Below are 20,007 nucleotides of genomic sequence, written 5' to 3' on the forward strand. Positions count from 1 at the left end.
ACCCTGAGCATGGCACTGAACCTCCTTGTGCTCTTTGGGTGAGGCGTTATTGTAAGTGACTCTGCAGCTGATGCATAGCTCACACACCCTAGTCTCGTATCTTGTAAAGCGCTGGTGGTCCACTATGAAAGGCACTACGTAAAAATTCTTATTTGATTAGATACTTTTAACACACACAAAACGAACAGCAAGCAATTCGCATCAGTGGCTGCCTTCATGTCAGTTTGTTCACCATTTTAACTGTACTGCACCCAATTCTACCAAAGACCGTCCATGCACGCTTTATTCACAACCTTCAGTGAGACGTCTCGCCTCTCAATCAAGAGTCACAGCCTGCTGTAAAGGATTGGGCTTTCTGGGGAGTATGGCAGCAGTTTAAAAAGAAAGAAAATCAGGTTTTATTGGATGCGTTCCTCTTTAAAGAAAGCAACAGCAATGCCAAGGTAACAGCAGGAGGAGGGGTTGCTGGGAGAGAGCTGAAAAGCAGCCAGTCCCAGCGCTGTCGGAGGCAGTTGCTAGGCAACCAGTACACTAGGGGGGGGAGAGAAGCAGAAGGATGATGTTCAACGTGTGTGTGTGTGAGTGTGGAGGGGATTTATAATAGAACATGTCTGTGTGTGTGAAAGGGAAGGAGTTTGAGAAGATAAATCTGTGTGTAAGATCTACACAGGCATGGACATCAAACTAGAAACACCTGCCATACCACTGTCAATAGGGTGTACACCATGGGACTGATTCACCTGCCACAACATTGTCAATAGGGTGTAGACCATAGGAGTCCCACTGTCACATCTCTGAGAAGCAGCTCACACAAGGTTATATAACTGAATCACGGTGAAGTTTGAAACTCTAATCCGATGCAGGGATCTTTTCTGGTTCATGATCGAGATTCTAGTTGGAACCGCCAGCTTCAGAGTTCTCAGTCCAAGGTACAAGGTGCACTTTTTTTTCCTGAGAAATCAATTATTTAACCCTCAATGTTCTACCCAATCACAATTGAAATGCACAATTTGAATGTTTCCACACCTCTGCAACACCCAACACTGGGATCAAAGAACGTCCACCGAGCTCCAGTTCTGAGCTGTTGCTGAGGTGAGAGAATGTAATCGATGTAAGAAAGCACAGTCAAAGCATGGTAAAGCACAGAGAGGTCCTGGTAAAGCATAGGGAAGCATTGTAAAGCACAGAGAGGTCTGGTAAAGCATAGGGAAGCATTGTAAAGCACAGAGAGGTCTGGTAAAGCATAGGGAAGCATTGTAAAGCACAGAGAGGTCTGGTAAAGCATAGGTAAGCATTGTAAAGCACAAAGAGGTGTGGTAAAGCACAGGGAGATCTGGTAAAGCATAGGGGAGCATTGTAAAGCACAGAGAGGTATGGAAAAGCATAGGGAAGCATTGTAAAGCACAGAGAGGTCTGGTAAAGCATTGTAAAGCACAGAGAGGTCTGGTAAAGCATAGGGAAGCATTGTAAAGCACAGAGAGGTCTGGTAAAGCATAGAGAAGCATTGTAAAGCACAGAGAGGTCTGGTAAAGCACAGGGAAGCGTCTCTTTTCTTTCTCTCTTGTACAGCACAGTAATCGCTCTTCAAAGAGTCCTGTGTCAGCCTGGTTGTGGCACGCGGCAGTTTGCTTTCCTGACACAAACACAGATGGAAAGAACACGGCCTCTTTGGCAGGGAACCCTAATTCATATTTATCAAGGCAGAATGTGTTTCTCTAACATTTGGGAATAGCTGAGAGATGAATCAGCTGAATAAGCCCCAGATTAGTGGATCACACTGTTAACCCCTTACCTGCTAAACCAATGCCAAGGTGTGTATTAATGTGATCCATAAGACTGAATTATTAAGCATTTGGTTTTACAGTGTAGGATTCAGTTCTAAGGCATGTCTAGATATTATACAAGACATCAAGCGTGCAAGCATGTAATGGTATTCTGAGCAGACGAAGTCTGGGTAATACCTTACATTAGGTGTATCTAATTACTGTGTCTTTACACAGCAGTTGCTTAGTATATACATGTGTACTTACACATAATTACCATGTTGTAGTTACAATGTAATTAATGTGTACATATTCTTGCATGCTATAACCCTTACTCTATCCCTACCCCTAACCCAAACCCTAACCCTAACCCTAACCCCAACCATAACGTTAAATTTAACCCTAACCCTTATCAAAACCTACCCCTATCCCTAACCCTTTCCTGGTGCAATGGTGTACTATCAAAATGTCCGCTCCAGTGCACTGGGGTTTGAGATCTGTCTTCTAAATCACTGCAGGAAGAGCTGGGTTATCTGTTTGACAATATGGGCAATAATCCTTACACTATCAGTGCACTAGAGCAGACATATTGAAAAGGGCTCTAAAACAGACTTTGAAAGTTCACCCTTTGCGACGTTTTTTTTTTTGTTGTCGTCCAAACTGTACTGTGCTGCCTGATCACCAGATAACAGCAAAGTCAATGGCAGTTCTTGTCATGCAATATCTATTATAAGTTATGTAATATCATTGAGAGTGTAGATCCCACACTGAGAGTCAAAGCATTCGAAATGCATAAACCAAAACTCTGTGGCTAAAAGTTTAGCATCGCCTAGAATTTTAGGATAAAAACGATATTAACATAATTTTGATCCTTTATTTAACATCATTTGATCAAAGAAACTACAAAAGTATATTGAAAAAGTCTACCAGAAGCCATAGTAGCAGTGTTTCTTTACATGTATGGAAAACAGCAAAGCGGTGTGTAATTCAATGTGTTAACGTAACATTATTCAACAGGTTTCATTCCACTTTGTGAAGCATTAGATCATTCTTAGGCTGACGCAAAACTTTTATCCAGAGCTGCATGTAACCAGATTAAGTTGTTAATGCTTGGATTCAGTCTGCTTTCTTTTTTTAATTTATATTTAATGACTTAAAATACATTTTTATTTTTTCAGTGGCTACCTCTAATCAGAGAGACCACTTTCTCTTGCTCTCTTTGCGTGACACAGCACAGACTATGTGGGGATGGAATACTCTCTTAACCTTCTTAGGGCATGGAACGCTTAAACAAGACAGCCAGGGATCACAGACGCAGAGGGACGGCCAACTAGAGCACGTGCTGCACATCTCAGGTGAGTCTGTCTGCTTTGTTTAACAAACCTCCCACCTGCGTTCATGCTGACCTGGCATAGGAACAGTGGGCTTTGTTTACATGCTGATAAGAAAAAAAGTTCTGTAAAAAAACTAAATACAGGGAAAGCGTGATAAAGAAGCTGGCTTAGTGTCTGTGGGGTCACAGAGCTGGGAAGCATCAACTCAGACAGAACTTCTCAGCAGAGTGTGAAGAGAACAACCAGGTAACAGTGCTAATATACTTTCTGTAATTGTTAGAATTTCTTGTAAACATGTACGCCTGTGTAAACTGCACAGGAGTTTACAGCCTCTTGCAGTTGTTATGTGAATGCTGTGATAATCAGACTGTGCTGTAGTTAAAAGGATATTGTTGCTCTAGAAAGAGTGCAAAGAAGAGCGACCAGAATTATTCCGGGTTTAAAAGGCATGTCATATACAGACAGGCTTAAAGAAGTGAATCTATTCAGTCTTGAACAAAGAAGACTACGCAGATTCAAGCATTCAAAATTCTAAAAGGTATCGACAATGCCGACCCAGGGGGACTTTTTCGACCTGAAAAAAGAAACAAGGACCAGGAGTCACAAATGGAGATTAGACAAAGGGGCATTCAGAACAGAAAACAGGAGGCACTTTTTTTACACAGAGAATTGTGAGGGTCTGGAATCAACTCCCCAGTAAGGTTGTTGAAGCTGACACCCTGGGATCCTTCAAGAAGCTGCCTGATGAGATTCTGGGATCAATAAGCTACTAACAACCAAACAAGCAAGATGGGCAGAATGGCCTCCTCTCGTTTGTAAACTTTCTTATGTTCTAATAAAAACGCAACTGTCTTCACCTACTTTGTCACAGAACAGCTGTATGAACCTGTATCTAAAGGCATGGACCTTTCGTTGCTGTGCGCCCTGCCTTTGGAACTCTGTCCCAAGTCATATCAGGAATGCTGGCACAGCCAAGCCTTTTAAATTCAATTTAAAAGCAGATTTGGTTATTGTTGAGCAGGATTTCTATTGTAAAGCGCACTGGGATTCTCTGCAAGGAGAGTGTACAATGTACAAACTGTATTGTATTGTACTTGAGATGGAACAGAGAAAGGAAACAAGGCTGATCCCAGGTCTGAATGACAGGAGCGATGACGACAGCTTAACCCTATTCTTATGTTCAGAATTTAGGTACATCTGTTGTGTTTTGGGTCACATTGACCCGATGCAATTTCAAACTAATTTAAACAGCCTTAGATTGATTAACTGTTTTTATTTGCAAAGGTTTGACTCTTTTATGCTCTTTTAGTCCAGGAGCTGTGATAAAACTTCTTTGACTGCCAGCCTGGGAGCTCCTCATTCTGGAGTGTCTTTGCAATACTGACAGTGAAAATTAGCCTCTGCCTTGTAGATATATATTGCTTGTTTTTTTGTTTATAAATATCTCCAGACAGGTGCAGCCATTTCCAGAGATAATAACACAATAATAATAATAATAATAATAATAATAATAATAATAATAATAAAATAACAAATTGAAGAAGTTTTGTTTTATTCCTGCACACAAATCTACACAGATAAATGCCACGGGTCACAGTGACCCGAAACATCTTATTTGTACACATGACCTGTTCTAAAAAAAAAAATAAGCAACTCAGAGGTTCTGTTTTCTGTGTACTAGTTCACGACCCCAACTTAGGAAAAGTCATAAAATATTATACAGTTAGGTTTAGTTAGGGTTAGGGTTAGGGTTAGGGTTAGGGTTAGGGTTAGGGTTAGGGTTAGGGTTAGGGTTAGGGTTAGGGTTAGGGTTAGGGTTAGGGTTAGGGTTAGGGTTAGGGTTAGGGTTAGGGTTAGGGTTAGGGTTAGGGTTAGGGTTAGGGTTAGGGTTAGGGTTAGGGTTAGGGTTAGGGTTAGGGTTAGGGTTAGGGTTATATCATGTAAACATTTTTACACATTAAGTCAGTGGTTCCCAACCCTGGTCTTCTACTCCTGGTCGTTGTTCCAACCCTGTTCTAAATTATTTAATTGAACCAATTAACTCTCCATCCAGACACTCAAGTAGTTCACTATAGAACTTCACCTGTTAAACTTGCAGTGGAATGATTGCTTGGACACCCCTAACTATTGCATTCTTTCAACCACTGGTTTATCTGTGAAACATGGCAGCTCTCTGTTAAAAATCACAGGGGGCAATAACTTTTCAAATTACCTTCCTTTAGAAATGCAGCTTCTGAAATAGTTAGTAAGCAGAAATAACTATGTAGATAACTATGTGTGCCTTATTAAACTCCCAGTAAAACCAGGAATGGGTCAAACCACTATGTAGTGGGAGTCGTATTTCCATCCCTACACAGTGCAGAGCACATCACTAGTTACAAAGTAATCTGCAATCCATTCTACTAAACTGAACACAGTGCACAGCCCTAGACAAGGAAAACTCAGACTCCCATTGCATGGCAGTTTAAAAGTTTCGTTATGAGTTTAATAATAAGACTGTAGTAAAACCTTGAATGGGTGGGACTGCTATGCAACAGGAGTCTTATTTCCATCCCTGAGGAATAACAGAGAAAACACATACTAGGATATTGAAGTCTAAAATAACAATACTCTGGGTAGCTTTCATAGCGATTGTATTTTGTTTTCATTTGCAGTGAGATGAAGTTACGCTGCATGCAGTTTTCCCTGCGCTACAAGTTCAGGTCTCTCTTCGTGGCTCTCCTCTCCCTCTCTCTCCTCCTACACCTCCTGGTCTCTCTCAGCCCCATCTTCGAGCCCCGAGATAGAGCAGCCTGCCCTGGGCAGGGCCCCCACAATCCGGGGGGCCCTAAATCAAGAGGGCGCCACTCCCCAGTGCTGGTCAGAGCCCTGCAGGACTTCAGCGGCTCTTCAAACAGATCCTCTTTGGAAAGCGCCCCATCCAACATGGCCACCACCCGTGCCGCCACACACAAGATGGCAGCCGGCCCCGCCAAGCCCGCTGCATCTAAGATGGCGGCCCTTTTCAGACACCCGCTCTACAACAGAGAGAGGCCTGAGCTGAGAGAGGTAGACTGGCTCTTTCGAGTGAGGTCTGGAGCCGAATTGAACACGAAAGAGAGTGGAAGTCAGGAATGGTGAGTACTGAGCACTACAGGGTCCTGGAGGGCAAAAGTGACCAGTTGCATAAAACACTAAATTAAGTTTCCCCTTCGTTTTTCTCCTCGTGTTCCTTGAGTTTAACAGTGTTGCAAAACCAGCTTAAAACATTTAAGTCAATACTCTAGTTAAAGGAGTTTTATGCAACAAGCCCCAGGTTTAACACATAACATGAGATAACGAACTATGTAGGGTCCTAATGGAGGTTTAATTGGTCCAGGACTGGAACAAAGACCAAGACACCTAACGCCTCACCCGAGTCAAACTACCATTCAGAAATTGTGTCATTACACTACTATTCTAAAGAGACAATAGAGAATGTACTAAAATCAATTGTTCAAGTACCAGTATACCAGGGGATTAAGTGGTTCATTATCGCCTGAGAATAATTTAAATATTTAATGAAAGCAATCAGGCAACCGTTTCGACTAACGTCTTCACCAGTGTTATTAACATAAAAATGAAGAAACAAAGTAGTTTTGGCTGATGCCTACATCAGCGTAACTGAAAACTAGAAGGATCTCATTAAAGCAGACACACCTTCGGGCTAATCAGTAACCAAAACGAGGGGACTTGATTGAAGTCTTTAAAATCATAAATGGTCCGGACCAGTGTTTCCCAACCCTGTTCCTGGCGGCACATCGCGTCTGCTGGTTTTCGTTCCAACGCAGAGCTCAATTGCTTAATTGAACCAAATGAAGCGCTTGAACAATAACGAGAAAATGCCCAGTTAATCTCTTTATTAGTTCAATGAAGGATTCAATTAAGCAACTGAGACCAGCAGACAGAGTGTGCCGCCAGGAGCAGGGCTGGGGAACGATAGTCTAGATCAGGGGTGTCAAATTACAATCCTCAAGGGCCGCAGGGTCTTCTGGTTTTCACTCCAACTTAAGCTCTCAATTAACATCATTGATCTAATTATTTGTCAATCGAACATATTTAATATTTTTCAAGGTCTTTTACAGTTGATGCATTTGAATCAAGATACACTACATTGAAACATTTTGACGCCTGGAGAGAAGTTTTAAATTTGTCCAGTTAATCAAATAATTAGACCAATGAAGTAATTGCGAGCTCGGGCGGAAGGAAAGCCAGAAGACACTGCGGCCCTCCAGGAAGTTTGACACCCCTGATCTAGATAAATTCCAAGACACTACTTAAAATTTAGCATGAAGAGAAAAACAAGAGGGTGTAACTGGGAGCTGAGTAAAGTTTATAACTAAATTCTAAGTTATAAATGCATTTAGCCTACCAGATGAAAAAATAGGATCTAAAACACTGACTAGATTCTCTGCTTTTAAATCAGTTCCCCCCAGCAGGGGAGAAAGATATGCTAACAAGGGCCATTTGTCATTCCCAAACTTTTCTGTCATGCTATTAATTGAAAACTATACTAATGATGGCTTGGAGCAGAAAGCTTTGACAATGTTGAGAATCCAGTGAGCTCTGAGAATATTCTGTGTCTTGTATTTCTCTTTCACCCCCCCCCCCCCCCCCCCCAGGGTGAGTGATGAGGACGGGGGCTTTGCCCCCTCTAAGTGGAACGGCAGTGTGGAGTCGTACCCCCCCTGGCTGCGCTTTCACCTGGGGATAAACCGCTATGAACTGTACTCCCGACACGAGCCAGCCCTGGAGCTGCTGCTGGAGCAACTCGCTACACACAAGATCACGAGCGCCGGTGAGACTCGTCATGAGAGCAGGGATCACACAGAGTACAGAGCTGCACACTCACACTCACACACACACAGAGTACAGAGCTGCACACTCACACTCACACACACACACACACAGAGTACAGAGCTGCACACTCACACTCACACTCACACACACACAGAGTACAGAGCTGCACACTCACACTCACACTCACACACACACAGAGTACGCTGCACACTCACACTCACACTCACACACACACAGAGTACAGAGCTGCACACTCACACACACACACAGAGTACAGAGCTGCACACTCACACTCACACTCACACACACACAGAGTACAGAGCTGCACACTCACACTCACACACACACACACACAGAGTACAGAGCTGCACACTCACACACACACACAAGGATCTCTATTACAGCCATAATTACAATCACTGATTACAATTACAGTGGTCCTTTTGTTTTATTTAAGTAAAAACGAGGTTGCTTTTAGCTGCACACTCACACACACACACACAGAGTACAGAGCTGCACATGCACAATTTATTTTTAGTTTCTTCACACAGACGCACACTCACACACACACACATAATGAGTACAGAGCTGCACATTCACGACACACACACAGAGTACAGAGCTGCACACTCACACACACTCACAGAGTACAGAGCTGCACACTCACACTCACACACAGAGTACAGAGCTGCACACTCACACTCACACTCACACACACACAGAGTACAGCGCTGCACACTCACACACACTCACAGAGTACAGCGCTGCACACTCACACTCAAACACACACTGACAGGGTACAGAGCTGCACACTTACACACATGCACAGCAAGGATCTCTATTACAGCCATAATTACAATTCTGATTACAATTACAATGGTCCTTTTGTTTTATTTAAGTAAAAACGAGGTTGCTTTTATAATGTTGACTGTCTCTGGGAGCTTCTTAGAACCATCAATGCTTTGAATTTATTTTTAGTTTCTTCACACAGACGTCTTTCACTCATAATAATGAGAGCAGTTTCATTCCATTTACGACACTGCTCTCTGGTGGTTAACACTGGGACTGACAGCTTTAGAACAGAATATGAGGAGCTCAGTGGTAAAGATAAAGAAAGCGCTGGGCTGCAGTGTGGAAGGCAGTGGGTTTGAGGAGCTCAGAAAAAGTTAGATAAAGAAAGAAAGTGCTGGGCTGCAGTGTGGAAGGCAGTGGGTTTGAGGAGCTCAGTGGTTAGATAAAGAAAGCGCTGGGCTGCAGTGTGGAAGGCAGTGGGTTTGAGGAGCTCAGTGGTTAGATAAAGAAAGCGCTGGGCTGCAGTGTGGAAGGCAGTGGGGTTTGAGGAGCTCAGTGGTTAGATAAAGAAAGCGCTGGGCTGCAGTGTGGAAGGCAGTGGGTTTGAGGAGCTCAGTGGTTAGATAAAGAAAGCGTTGGGCTGCAGGGTGGAAGGCAGTGGGTTTGAGGAGCTCAGTGCAACAAACAAACAAACAAACAAAGAGCTTTGACTTTCTGTGGTGTGAAAGGCGCTATATACATAAAAGCAGTTGAAATTGAAATTGAATTTGTTGTTTTGTGTTTCAGTTCAGAAGCCGGGCGGGACTCAGCTGAAGCTGGTGATGTCATTTCCAAACTACGGGCAAGCGCTCTTTAAACCAATGAAGTAAGTGTTTCCTTCAAGCTGTCGATGTTTCTTTCACACACGCATGACAACAGTGTGTTCCTGAACTAAAAAAAAAATAAAAAGAAGACTAACTGTTCATTCAGACAAAGGCTTCTGTAAGGGCGTGTGGTGCACGTGTGTGTGTGTGTTGGAGTGGGGAATACTGACTTGGCAGAGAGGGGGGTAAATTTCTTCCTGTCAAAACACGTGGGAATGTGGCTGGAGCTGACAAGTGAATAAATGTTTAGGTGACTAATTAGGCTCTAGCCATGGGTGTATAAAGTAGGAATTCAATGGTGTTAATTAGAGGGATTGCAGCTGATGTTGGAGATGGAGGGCTTTGTTCGATGGTGTGTGTTTCGTACTGTGCTGTATTTATGTCTGTTGAGTAATTAACACATTTTATTCTATTTATTTAATACCTAACAACTTTGAATTTCTTAATTACACATTCAAAATATATTATAATAATAAGCTACAAGGAAATTCAATCACTTCCCAGACTCACAAACTTACAAGAACGTCAAATAGACAAACGTTTCAATACTCTGACTTCTCCACAACTTAAGAATGACTTGGGGGAGCTTGCTGGACGTTAGACACAAGAGTTTAAAAATGTACATTAAAAAATTGAAAAGGTGATTGGCTTTTGTGAAGTTTGATTCGCTCGTGAAGCTCGCTATCTTACAGCAGGTATTCAAGAAATCCATTCGTTAAAAAGTCTTTTAATTGTTAACATCCTGACAACCTTTTACACGTATAGCTACAAAGTCTGTTTCAAAGCTCCAAAATGTCTGCTTTAGTGCCCCGGGGGTTGAGATCTGCCCTCTAAATCACTAGAGAAAGAACAATTAAAAAAACAACAACAGAATAGCAAGTGCCCTGCTTTTCTGTTTCGTACCACATCATGGATCGTTATTACTGTGTTACCTGTTTGACAATGTGGGCTTACACTATCAGTGCACTAGAGCGGCCATTTCGAAAAAAGCTTTGAAATAAACTTTAAAGTTATAAGTGTAAAAAGTTGTCTGGGTGTTAAAAATGAAAAGACAAATGACAGGCATGTTAAAAAAACGCCCGGAATGTATTAGGAATAATCAGGAATAATGATTATTCAAAGTGTATTAAAACACTAAAATGCTTAAAAGTACCAGATCTTACACTGCCCATCTTCAAGGCAATTCCTGGTATTTCCCTTCCTGTCTTTCGATCGGCAGGCAAGCGCGCGACCAGGAAACCTCGCCGGACTTTTTCTACTTCTCTGATTTTGAGAGACACAACGCTGAGATCGCCGCCTTTCACCTGGACAGGTAAACAGCTCACCTCAGCTTGCCACTCGCTCCTTAATACACTGGCTGAGAAGTGCAAAGAGGTGGCAAATCTACACTAGAGACGTGGCTGCAACCAGGGGACTGAAACAGGGTGGTGATATCAGAGAAAGGGATGGGGGCATTAGAGAAAGGGGTGAGGGCATTAGAGAAAGGGGTGGGGGCATTAGAGAAAGGGGTGGGGACATTAGATGAAAGGGTGGGGACTTCAAAGAAAGGGGTGGGAACATCAGATAAAGGGGTGGTAACTTTAGAGAAAGGGGTGGGGACATCAGATAAAGGGGTGGTAACTTCAAAGAAAGGGGTGGGGGCATCAGAGAAATGGGTGGGACTTCAGGGAAAGGGTTGGGGCGTCAGAGAAAGGGGTGGAGGCTTCAGATAAAAGGGTGGGGACTTCAGAGAAAGGGGTGGGGACATCAGAGAAAAGGGTGGTAATCTCAGGACACTTTAAAACAGCGCAGGTTTTTTTAACTCGCCTCTAAACCACACATCGCTGGATTTTTTCAAATTCAATTTGCACTTTTTTTTTTTTATAAATAAAAGTTCAAATTGGGGGGGGGGATTTTCTGAACTTTTCTGACCAGTTTAGATTAGCGCATGCCAATTACTGTGGCACGGTTTGAAGGAGAGCTACTTCATGCACATTTCATAATGCAGTTTTTAAAAGAAAGTTTAAACCACAGGGATCAGGATAATTCCCACAGTAATGAATCAGCATCTTAACCCATTGAATTGAATGGAAAGTCAAGATTGATCAGCACTGTCTCTCTTTGGGCAGGATTTTGGATTTCCGGAGGATCCCGCCAGCTGTGGGCCGCTTGATCAACGTCACTTCGGAAATCTGGGAGATTACAACGGACCGGAAACTAGCCCGGACTTTCTACAGGTCACCAGGTGAGAGGAAGACAACCCAGAACTACAGGACTGGGCAGCTAGTGAAACACTGTACTCTACACCTTCACCTGCTAGCCATGACTTTAAATTCCATTGCAACTACACTCCTGCAGGAGAGCTGACCATCTTTAAAATCCATTCTCTCACCTCTTATTAGCTTTATTAACAGGATCACTGACCCCTCCCTTTAAAGGAGCGCTGACCATCTTTAAAATCCATTCTCTCACCTCTTATTAGCTTTATTAACAGGATCACTGACCCCTCCCTTTAAAGGAGCGCTGACCATCTTTAAAATCCATTCTCTCACCTCTTATTAGCTTTATTAACAGGATCACTGACCCCTCCCTTTAAAGGAGCGCTGACCATCTTTAAAATCCATTCTCTCACCTCTTATTAGCTTTATTAACAGGATCACTGGCCCCTCCCTTTAAAGGAGCGCTGACCATCTTTAAAACCCCATTCTCTCACCTCTTATTAGCTTTATTAACAGGATCACTGACCCCTCCCTTTACAGGAGCGCTGACCATCTTTAAAATCCATTCTCTCACCTCTTATTAGCTTTATTAACAGGATCACTGACCCCTCCCTTTAAAGGAGCGCTGACCATCTTTAAAATCCATTCTCTCACCTCTTATTAGCTTTATTAACAGGATCACTGACCCCTCCCTTTAAAGGAGCGCTGACCATCTTTAAAATCCATTCTCTCACCTCTTATTAGCTTTATTAACAGGATCACTGACCCCTCCCTTTAAAGGAGCACTGACCATCTTTAAAATCCATTCTCTCACCTCTTATTAGCTTTATTAACAGGATCACTGACCCCTCCCTTTAAAGGAGCGCTGACCATCTTTAAAATCCATTCTCTCACCTCTTATTAGCTTTATTAACAGGATCACTGACCCCTCCCTTTAAAGGAGCGCTGACCATCTTTAAAATCCATTCTCTCACCTCTTATTAGCTTTATTAACAGGATCACTGGCCCCTCCCTTTAAAGGAGCGCTGACCATCTTTAAAATTAATTATCTTACAAGATAAGCATAATAAAACACAGCAAAAGCTAAAGCAAAGGGAAGAACTGCAGAGCACAGAGAGTTATGGTAAAGAATATTTAAAAACAAACCACGGTAACCTAACCCTTAAAAAAGTGTCCTGTAGTAAAAGCACAGCAAAGTGTAATAAAGCACAGTGAAAGCTAAAGCATAGAGAAGCATGGCAAAGCATATTGATAAACATGGCAAAATAGGATAAAGTATGTGTAAAATAGAACCACAGGAAAAGCATGGGGGAAATACTGCAAGAATACCCTGGTAAACTTTTACATGGGTCTCTCTCTCTCTCTCTCTCTCTCTCTCTCTCTCTCTCTCTCTCTCTCTCTCTCTCTCTCTCTCTCTCGCTCTCTCTCTCTCTCTCTCTCATTCAAATTCAAATTCAAAATTGCTTTATTGGTATGTCAGCATTCTTGGTATTGCCACAGTACAATATAAGCATTAGGAACGTCAATAAAAATTAATGCATGAAAAGGAAGAATTAAATAAAGAGGTAGGAATGCAAAATGAAACGCTGAACAATGCTAGATAAAACAAACTCTCTGTCTCTGTCTCTCTGTCTCTCTCTATCTCTATCTCTCTATCTATCTCTCTGTGTGTCAGCAAGCAGCTTGTGTTTCTATGGTGAGTGACTTTCTCTCCTCTCTCTCTGTGTGTCAGTGAGCAATGTGTGTGAGCGAGCAGCTTGTGTTTTTACGGTGAGTGACTCTCATCTCTCTCTGTGTCTCTCTGTGTCTCTGCATGTCAGCGAGCAATGTGTGTTTCTACGGTGAGTGCTCGTATTACTGCAACACAGAGCACGCTGTGTGCGGCCGGCCCCACCACCTTGAGGGCTCGCTGGCTGCCTTCCTCCCTGATCCCAGCCTGGCCAAGAGGAGGAGCTGGAGGAGCCCCTGGAGGAGATCCTATAGCAGGAGCAAGACAGCACAGTGAGAGGAGGGGAGATGAGATCCCACTCCAAGCACAAGAGATGAGGGATAGGGAGAAGGCAGAGGGCATTGGATGTGGGGAGAGGAAAGAGGAGGGAGGAAAGAGAAGAGGAGAGGATAAGGGAGAGGAGAGAAGTATGGGAAAGAGGAGGCAGAGGGGAGGGGAAGAGGAGGGAGGAGAGAGGAGAGGGAAGGAAAGGAGTGACTTGAGCTTGAACTGAAAGAATCAGGGGAGGGAAGAAAGGGTCCTAAAACACAATGCGAAAGGACGGAGAGGGGGTGAGGTGCTGGAGCAGAGGAGAGACAGAGAAGAGGAGCGAGATGAGGGAGGGAAAGGGAGACCCTACAACGAGACGCTCCAGAAAGTGGAGAGAGGAGAGTTAGGGAAAGTATTGGGGTGGATATTCAAGGGGGGTATTGAGATAAGGGGACTTCCATTCTGAATGCATGTAAGAGATCCAGGGGACCCTTTTCACCAGCGCACATTCCTGTTCCAGGTGGGAGACAAGCCCAGACTACTGTGCGACGGTCAAACAGACTCCCCCCTACAACAAGGGCACCAGACTGCTGGATCTGATTGACCTGTGCATACTGGACTTCCTCATGGGTACGGCCCTTCGTTTATTACTTCAGTCGTCCATCCATAGAAAAAAAAAAGCATTCCTGTTCCATGAATTGAATAAGAAAAGTATTCTGTAATGATGGGATGCAACATCTATGAGTAAGAAAGAAACCCTTTTCTAAACCCCAAATGGTCAAAAAACGTTGTTCCTGTTCATCAGATTAGTAGCTCCACTGCTGGTATTGTTTAAACCTGAAGATTATGTTAATACACAGCTAGGCAAAGGTGGGCATGCAGCCACCAACACCAACAATAAGGAAGAACCTCCCTCGATCCACAAGCAGATGAGAACACAGGGTATAAGGGAGCTGATGCAAATCAAGGGCAGGACATTAGGTCTATAAACAAAAATGATAATATTCGGTACTATAATGAATGACATAACTGTGGTCGCTCAGACACCCCTCCCCTTGTCACACAGGTAACCTAGACCGTCATCACTACGAAACCTTTGAGCGGTTTGGCAACGACACCTTTCTGATTCACTTGGACAATGGCAGGGGGTGAGTACACCGCAAATATAGAGCTCAGTGCATTGGGCACTGACTCAACTGCTCCCTCCCTGCCTCTCCCCACTAAGAAAAATGGGGCGCCCTCCAGTCCAGGGCAGGTTTGAGGCATGGAGACCAAACTGCACCCTCCCTCCTTCCATCACCCCCTAAGAGAAAGTCAATCGTGGTTCATTCAGGTTGTGGCTGGTATATGGATAAATGCTGTACAAAACAACACAGTACAGGAATTACACATACACCACCCCCCCCACCCCCCCAACCCCAATGTGGTCATTTCTAAAATCACACCTCACACATTTTAAGGTGGTTACACTATTATTATATTATTATTATTTATTATTATTATTATTATTATTATTATTATTATATTATTATTATTATTAACAATTAATCAAACGTTACAAACGAGAGTGAATCAAATAAACAAACACATCTTGAAATTCATTAAACAATCAGACACTTTTTAACCCCTCCCCAGCACCGTTGATTAAAAACTAAAGCTACATTGTTAGGTATCCCTTCCTTCCTTTTCTATGAAACATTTTAATTAAAGTGAGCCATGTGTGAGCCCTCGTACCCCATGCAACTCCACAAGCAGCAATTCAAAAGTTTAAATCTTGAATGACTCACTGTGGTAAAGTGGGTTGCAGTGCGCAGGTGTAGAGGTGATGCAGTGCTCAATACAACGACAGACAAAGGAGTTTGTGGTGCAATGCTGGTTTATTTATAATCCAAAGTCATTTCACAACTGTAAATAATAATAACTGTCAATACACAGCTATGTGTACTGCTCAGTTAAAACCACAAGGTTCAGTCCGGAAATAATAATAACACTTATAACAAACACAAACACGGTCACAAGTCCAGAGTGAGGGCTCTTTGTGTGAGCGGTGAAATACAGTTAACAGTGAACAGAGGTGAAGTGAAGTCCGGGTTTGGTGCAGGCTTCAAGCCACTGGATGGTTTAGTTGTCTAACAATGGCGTACGAGACAATTACTAGACAGACAAAAACAGTCCAAACACTCAGGGTGCATTCACAGTCCTTCAGAGGATCGTTGGTAGCCACAACAAAGGAACAGTTTGCTTCATCGCATCCCCTTTTATGCTGTCAGCCACGCCCCCTTCGTTAACAAGTGCAATCGCTTTTCCTCCAATCCGCGATTGCCACATCGCCTCCCGTCTGCGGCGATGATTTCCTGTGCTGTAACTCCGCCCCCTTTCTAGACTTCCACCTTTTCCTGGAAGGGAATTTCCAAACCATCCAGTCCGGGGCACACTGTTCCCTTTACACAGCGCCCTCACAGGTCGGTAGGGAGATTTGTAACCAAGGTTTATTCTTTCTCTGTCACACTAATTACATGCAAGCAAATCTTTTCATAGTAAAATATATCTATATTAAACATTATCTGCCATAATGAAACAGCTAACCCTTATAAAAGTGTCCCATAGTAAAAGCACAGCAAAGTGTAATGAATCACAATGAAATCTAAAGCAGAGGGAAGCATTGTAAAGCACAGAGAGGTCTGGTAAAGCATAGGGAAGCATTGTAAAGCACAGAGAGGTCTGGTAAAGCATAGGGAAGCATTGTAAAGCACAGAGAGGTCTGGTAAAGCATAGGGAAGCATTGTAAAGCACAGAGAGGTCTGGTAAAGCATAGGGAAGCATTGTAAAGCACAGAGAGGTCTGGTAAAGCATAGGGAAGCATTGTAAAGCACAGAGAGGTCTGGTAAAGCATAGGGAAGCATTGTAAAGCACAGAGAGGTCTGGTAAAGCATAGGGAAGCATTGTAATGCACAGAGAGAGAGAGGTAAGGTAAAATATATTAAAAAAATAAACAAATAACATGGCAAACCAGGGTAAACTATCATAAATGAAGCGTGTAACTGTAGGAAAAGCATGATGGGAAAACTGCATGGGGCAAAATGATGGTAAAGTTGTATAAGGGTGTAGATTATATTTCATTATTGGATTAGGTTGGGAATGCTACACTTTACCAACGCTCTTAACCCTTGCTCTGTTTGCCTGCACAGGTTTGGACGACACTCCCATGATGAGATCTCTATCCTGGCTCCGCTCAGGCAGTGCTGCAGGTAGATCATCCACAACAGTGGAGCTCACCAAACGCTTTGACTAATACTTTGTCAGCGTGATTTGTAGGAGACATTAGATACTATGTCAGAGCTTCCCAAACCAGGTCCTCGGGACCCCAGTGTAATCATTTGCTTAATTAGAACTCTTTTTTTAATTGTTTTAAACAGATCTTAAGTTAACTATTAAAATTGTAAAAGTAACATGAAATCTGCAACTTTGTAGGAGCCGAGAGCAATTAAAAAAGTCTAATTAAACAAATGATTAGTTCGATTAAAGGTTGAAGTAATTGAGATGAAAACCAGTTGGAATGAAAACCAGAAGACACTGGGGCCATGAGGACCGGGTTCGAGAAGCCCATGCCTATTTCATTACTGAGCGCAGGGATGGAGATAAGACTCCTATGGCATAGCAGTTTCACACATTCCAGGTTTTATTATGATCTGCCCCAGTGTGTAAAGGGCAGCAAGCTCATAGTAAAACCAGGAATGAATCAGACTGCTATGCAATGGGAGTCTTATTTAGGTGCTCTCTGTTATCGTGTTTGAAGTCCAGTTCAGAATGAGTGACAGCTTGAAGGAAACACTCGCTTCATTGGTTTAAAGAGAGCTTGCCTGTAGTCAGGAAATGACATCATCAGCTCCAGTCTACTGAGCATCTCTTCCTGCCTCTTGCCTCACAGGATCAAACGTTCCACATACCTGCGTCTCCAGCTGCTCTCTCAAGAAGAGTACAGGCTGAGCGATGTTGTCCGGGAGTCACTGTCCCAAGACCCCCTCTCTCCAGTTCTGTCCGAGCCGCACCTCTCTGCTCTGGACAGGAGGTTGGACACTGTCCTGAGAGCCGTGAACACCTGTGTGACTTCACAGCAAGGGGGAGTGCTGCATGATGACATCACGCCATGACATCACAGTGAAGACCCACACACTCCACACCCCAGCCATGTAATATATCAGAGGTGTCTGTTTCAAGTGAGTTTCAGTTCCAGTAGGCTGTCAGATGATACTGGACTCTGATAGAGACTGTACACTGTAGCTAAGGTTTACTCCAGTGGCCGGGCTGTCTTTCTGTGTAGGACATTATGGAAAACAGACACAGACACCAACAAAATCAGCCGATAGGCATTGAGGAAGGGACCTCCAGAACAATTTGAACACATTGCAAACTGGGCCTCATTTACGAAGGGGCGATGAACTTTATGGTGCACGACAATTGCAATTACCGTGCGAGTTAATGATTCCTGTGGGCATATTATGGTGCACACTAATTTTATTGTGCCATACTCTGCTAATCAGAACGAATCTGTGATTTGTATGGTAATGCATGGTAATGTATTTAAATGAGGCACCCTGCTCTGAATAATGAGATGAGCTTCATTCCCACCGCATTTACTAAAGGATGATAATTGTATTGTACACATTAAAGTGAGCGATACTTTGTTTGTTTGAACATCAGGCTTTAAACACTGATAGGCGTGCTATTAAAACCTGTTTTTCTGGCCTGAAAACTAGTGTATGTGCAGTTTGATCCTTTTTACTGACTTGATTCGTTTGATTCATTCAGTTTAGTGAATCAATTCAACAGATTTGTTTGTTTGATTCACTGATTCACTAATGCAAAATAAATACATCTTGCTGAATTACTTGGTTATGAAAATGCATTTGAATGGAAAAATCTGGCAGCAAGGACCATTTAAGATAAGACTGTTCACTTGGTGGGCTGCTCCATAAAAAAAAAAACATATCTATCTATCTATCTATCTATCTATCTATCTATCTATCTATCTATCTATCTATCTATCTATCTATCTATCTATCTATCTATAAAAAACAAACACCTATAAATACCTCCAATGTTTTGATTCAAACACAGGCTCCCTTGAGAAAGATATGTACAACATATCGAAACATTGGGCAGCTGGCTCTTTGAGCTAATATATATATATATATATATATATATATATATATATATATATATATATATATATATATATATATATATATACTCATTCTCATTTGCCCCTTTAAATGCAGACCCAGGCCCAAATTTGAATTTTTTTGTTTTTATTTTAAACAAAAACGAAAAAAACACCCAGCTCTTTCTGTGACTAACTGAACATTGGGGATAATTAACAAATATAATTTGTTTATTAAACAAATACGTTCCTCCTATGCAAGGAGGATATTAAACCCCTCCCTGTTGTGTTATGTTATATATATATATATATATATATATATATATATATATATATATATATATATATGTATAAATGTCCCTTTTTATGACTTCTGTCTTGAAACTTGATTTCTTCTCTCACGCACTTGATAACAATACTCATTACTTGTTCTAATTCTGCATCTTTTCCACACAATGCCTGTCGATGCAGACTCCAGTGTAAGAAAATGGGTACTTCTGCTTTTCTTTAATTTTTTCCAGCACTCTGCTACTAGCCAACCCACTCTTTTGCTGAAGTTAAAAAAAAAAAGTAATTTCCTTTCTTCGAGACTCCATGGCTTCTTTAAATTTCCAGTAAATTCAAAATCCGTTGCTCTGTGCAGCGTATCATAGTGACATTCTGTGGTATAATCTTTCATAACTGCAACCCTATCACTGCAAATCAGACATGTTGCCTTACTGTCAAAATTACTCAGTGAACAAATAATCATCTGGCGGATGATTTTGGAATCTTCTGTGTCCCGCCTCCACCTTTCGCTTCCGTGACATCTCTAATTACTTTTCACAGCTGATTAAAAAGTTTACCCAAAGTAAAATAAGTAGCCTTCTGCGTTAGCTCCAATCAGCTCAATAACCTACACAGTTCTACACAGTTTTACCAATTAAACTTTAATACCTTAAACAATGAAACTGATGTTTGATTTTATAAAAGAGCAAAAGGTACATCGAAAAATACTTGGAATATAAATCATACTTGTTAAACATTACAAATACCAAAGTAGCGCAAAAACCATGAAATACATTTTAGTAGAGCAAAATCAACTATGGCTCTTTAAATAA

At 42.3% G+C, this 20,007-nt stretch overlaps 1 protein-coding gene across 1 annotated transcript; it reads left to right on the forward strand.

Moving 5' to 3' along the window:
- Positions 1 to 3,286: 3,286 nt before the first annotated feature.
- On the forward strand, positions 3,287 to 18,590 carry LOC121306207 (extracellular serine/threonine protein kinase FAM20C-like). The gene is made up of 11 exons (XM_041237962.1): positions 3,287 to 3,343; positions 5,752 to 6,213; positions 7,738 to 7,913; positions 9,494 to 9,572; positions 10,790 to 10,882; positions 11,679 to 11,794; positions 13,589 to 13,769; positions 14,267 to 14,376; positions 14,813 to 14,894; positions 16,935 to 16,994; positions 17,675 to 18,590. Exons 2-11 carry the CDS (start codon positions 5,756 to 5,758, stop codon positions 17,895 to 17,897), a joined length of 1,578 nt encoding a protein of 525 aa, XP_041093896.1. The 5' UTR covers positions 3,287 to 3,343; positions 5,752 to 5,755; the 3' UTR covers positions 17,898 to 18,590.
- Positions 18,591 to 20,007: the final 1,417 nt, after the last annotated feature.

This window comes from Polyodon spathula, chromosome 46, assembly GCF_017654505.1.
Source record: "Polyodon spathula isolate WHYD16114869_AA chromosome 46, ASM1765450v1, whole genome shotgun sequence".
Classification (NCBI taxonomy): Eukaryota; Metazoa; Chordata; class Actinopteri; order Acipenseriformes; family Polyodontidae; genus Polyodon; species Polyodon spathula.

Excerpts from the sequence above, each read along its gene's own strand:
- LOC121306207 (XM_041237962.1), top strand. The coding sequence starts at position 5,756 with ATGAAGTTACGCTGCATGCAGTTTTCCCTGCGCTACAAGTTCAGGTCT. Across the intron at positions 9,573-10,789 it reads GCGCTCTTTAAACCAATGAA|GCAAGCGCGCGACCAGGAAA; the intron begins GTAAGTGTTTCC and ends TTCGATCGGCAG. Across the intron at positions 10,883-11,678 it reads GCCGCCTTTCACCTGGACAG|GATTTTGGATTTCCGGAGGA; the intron begins GTAAACAGCTCA and ends CTCTTTGGGCAG.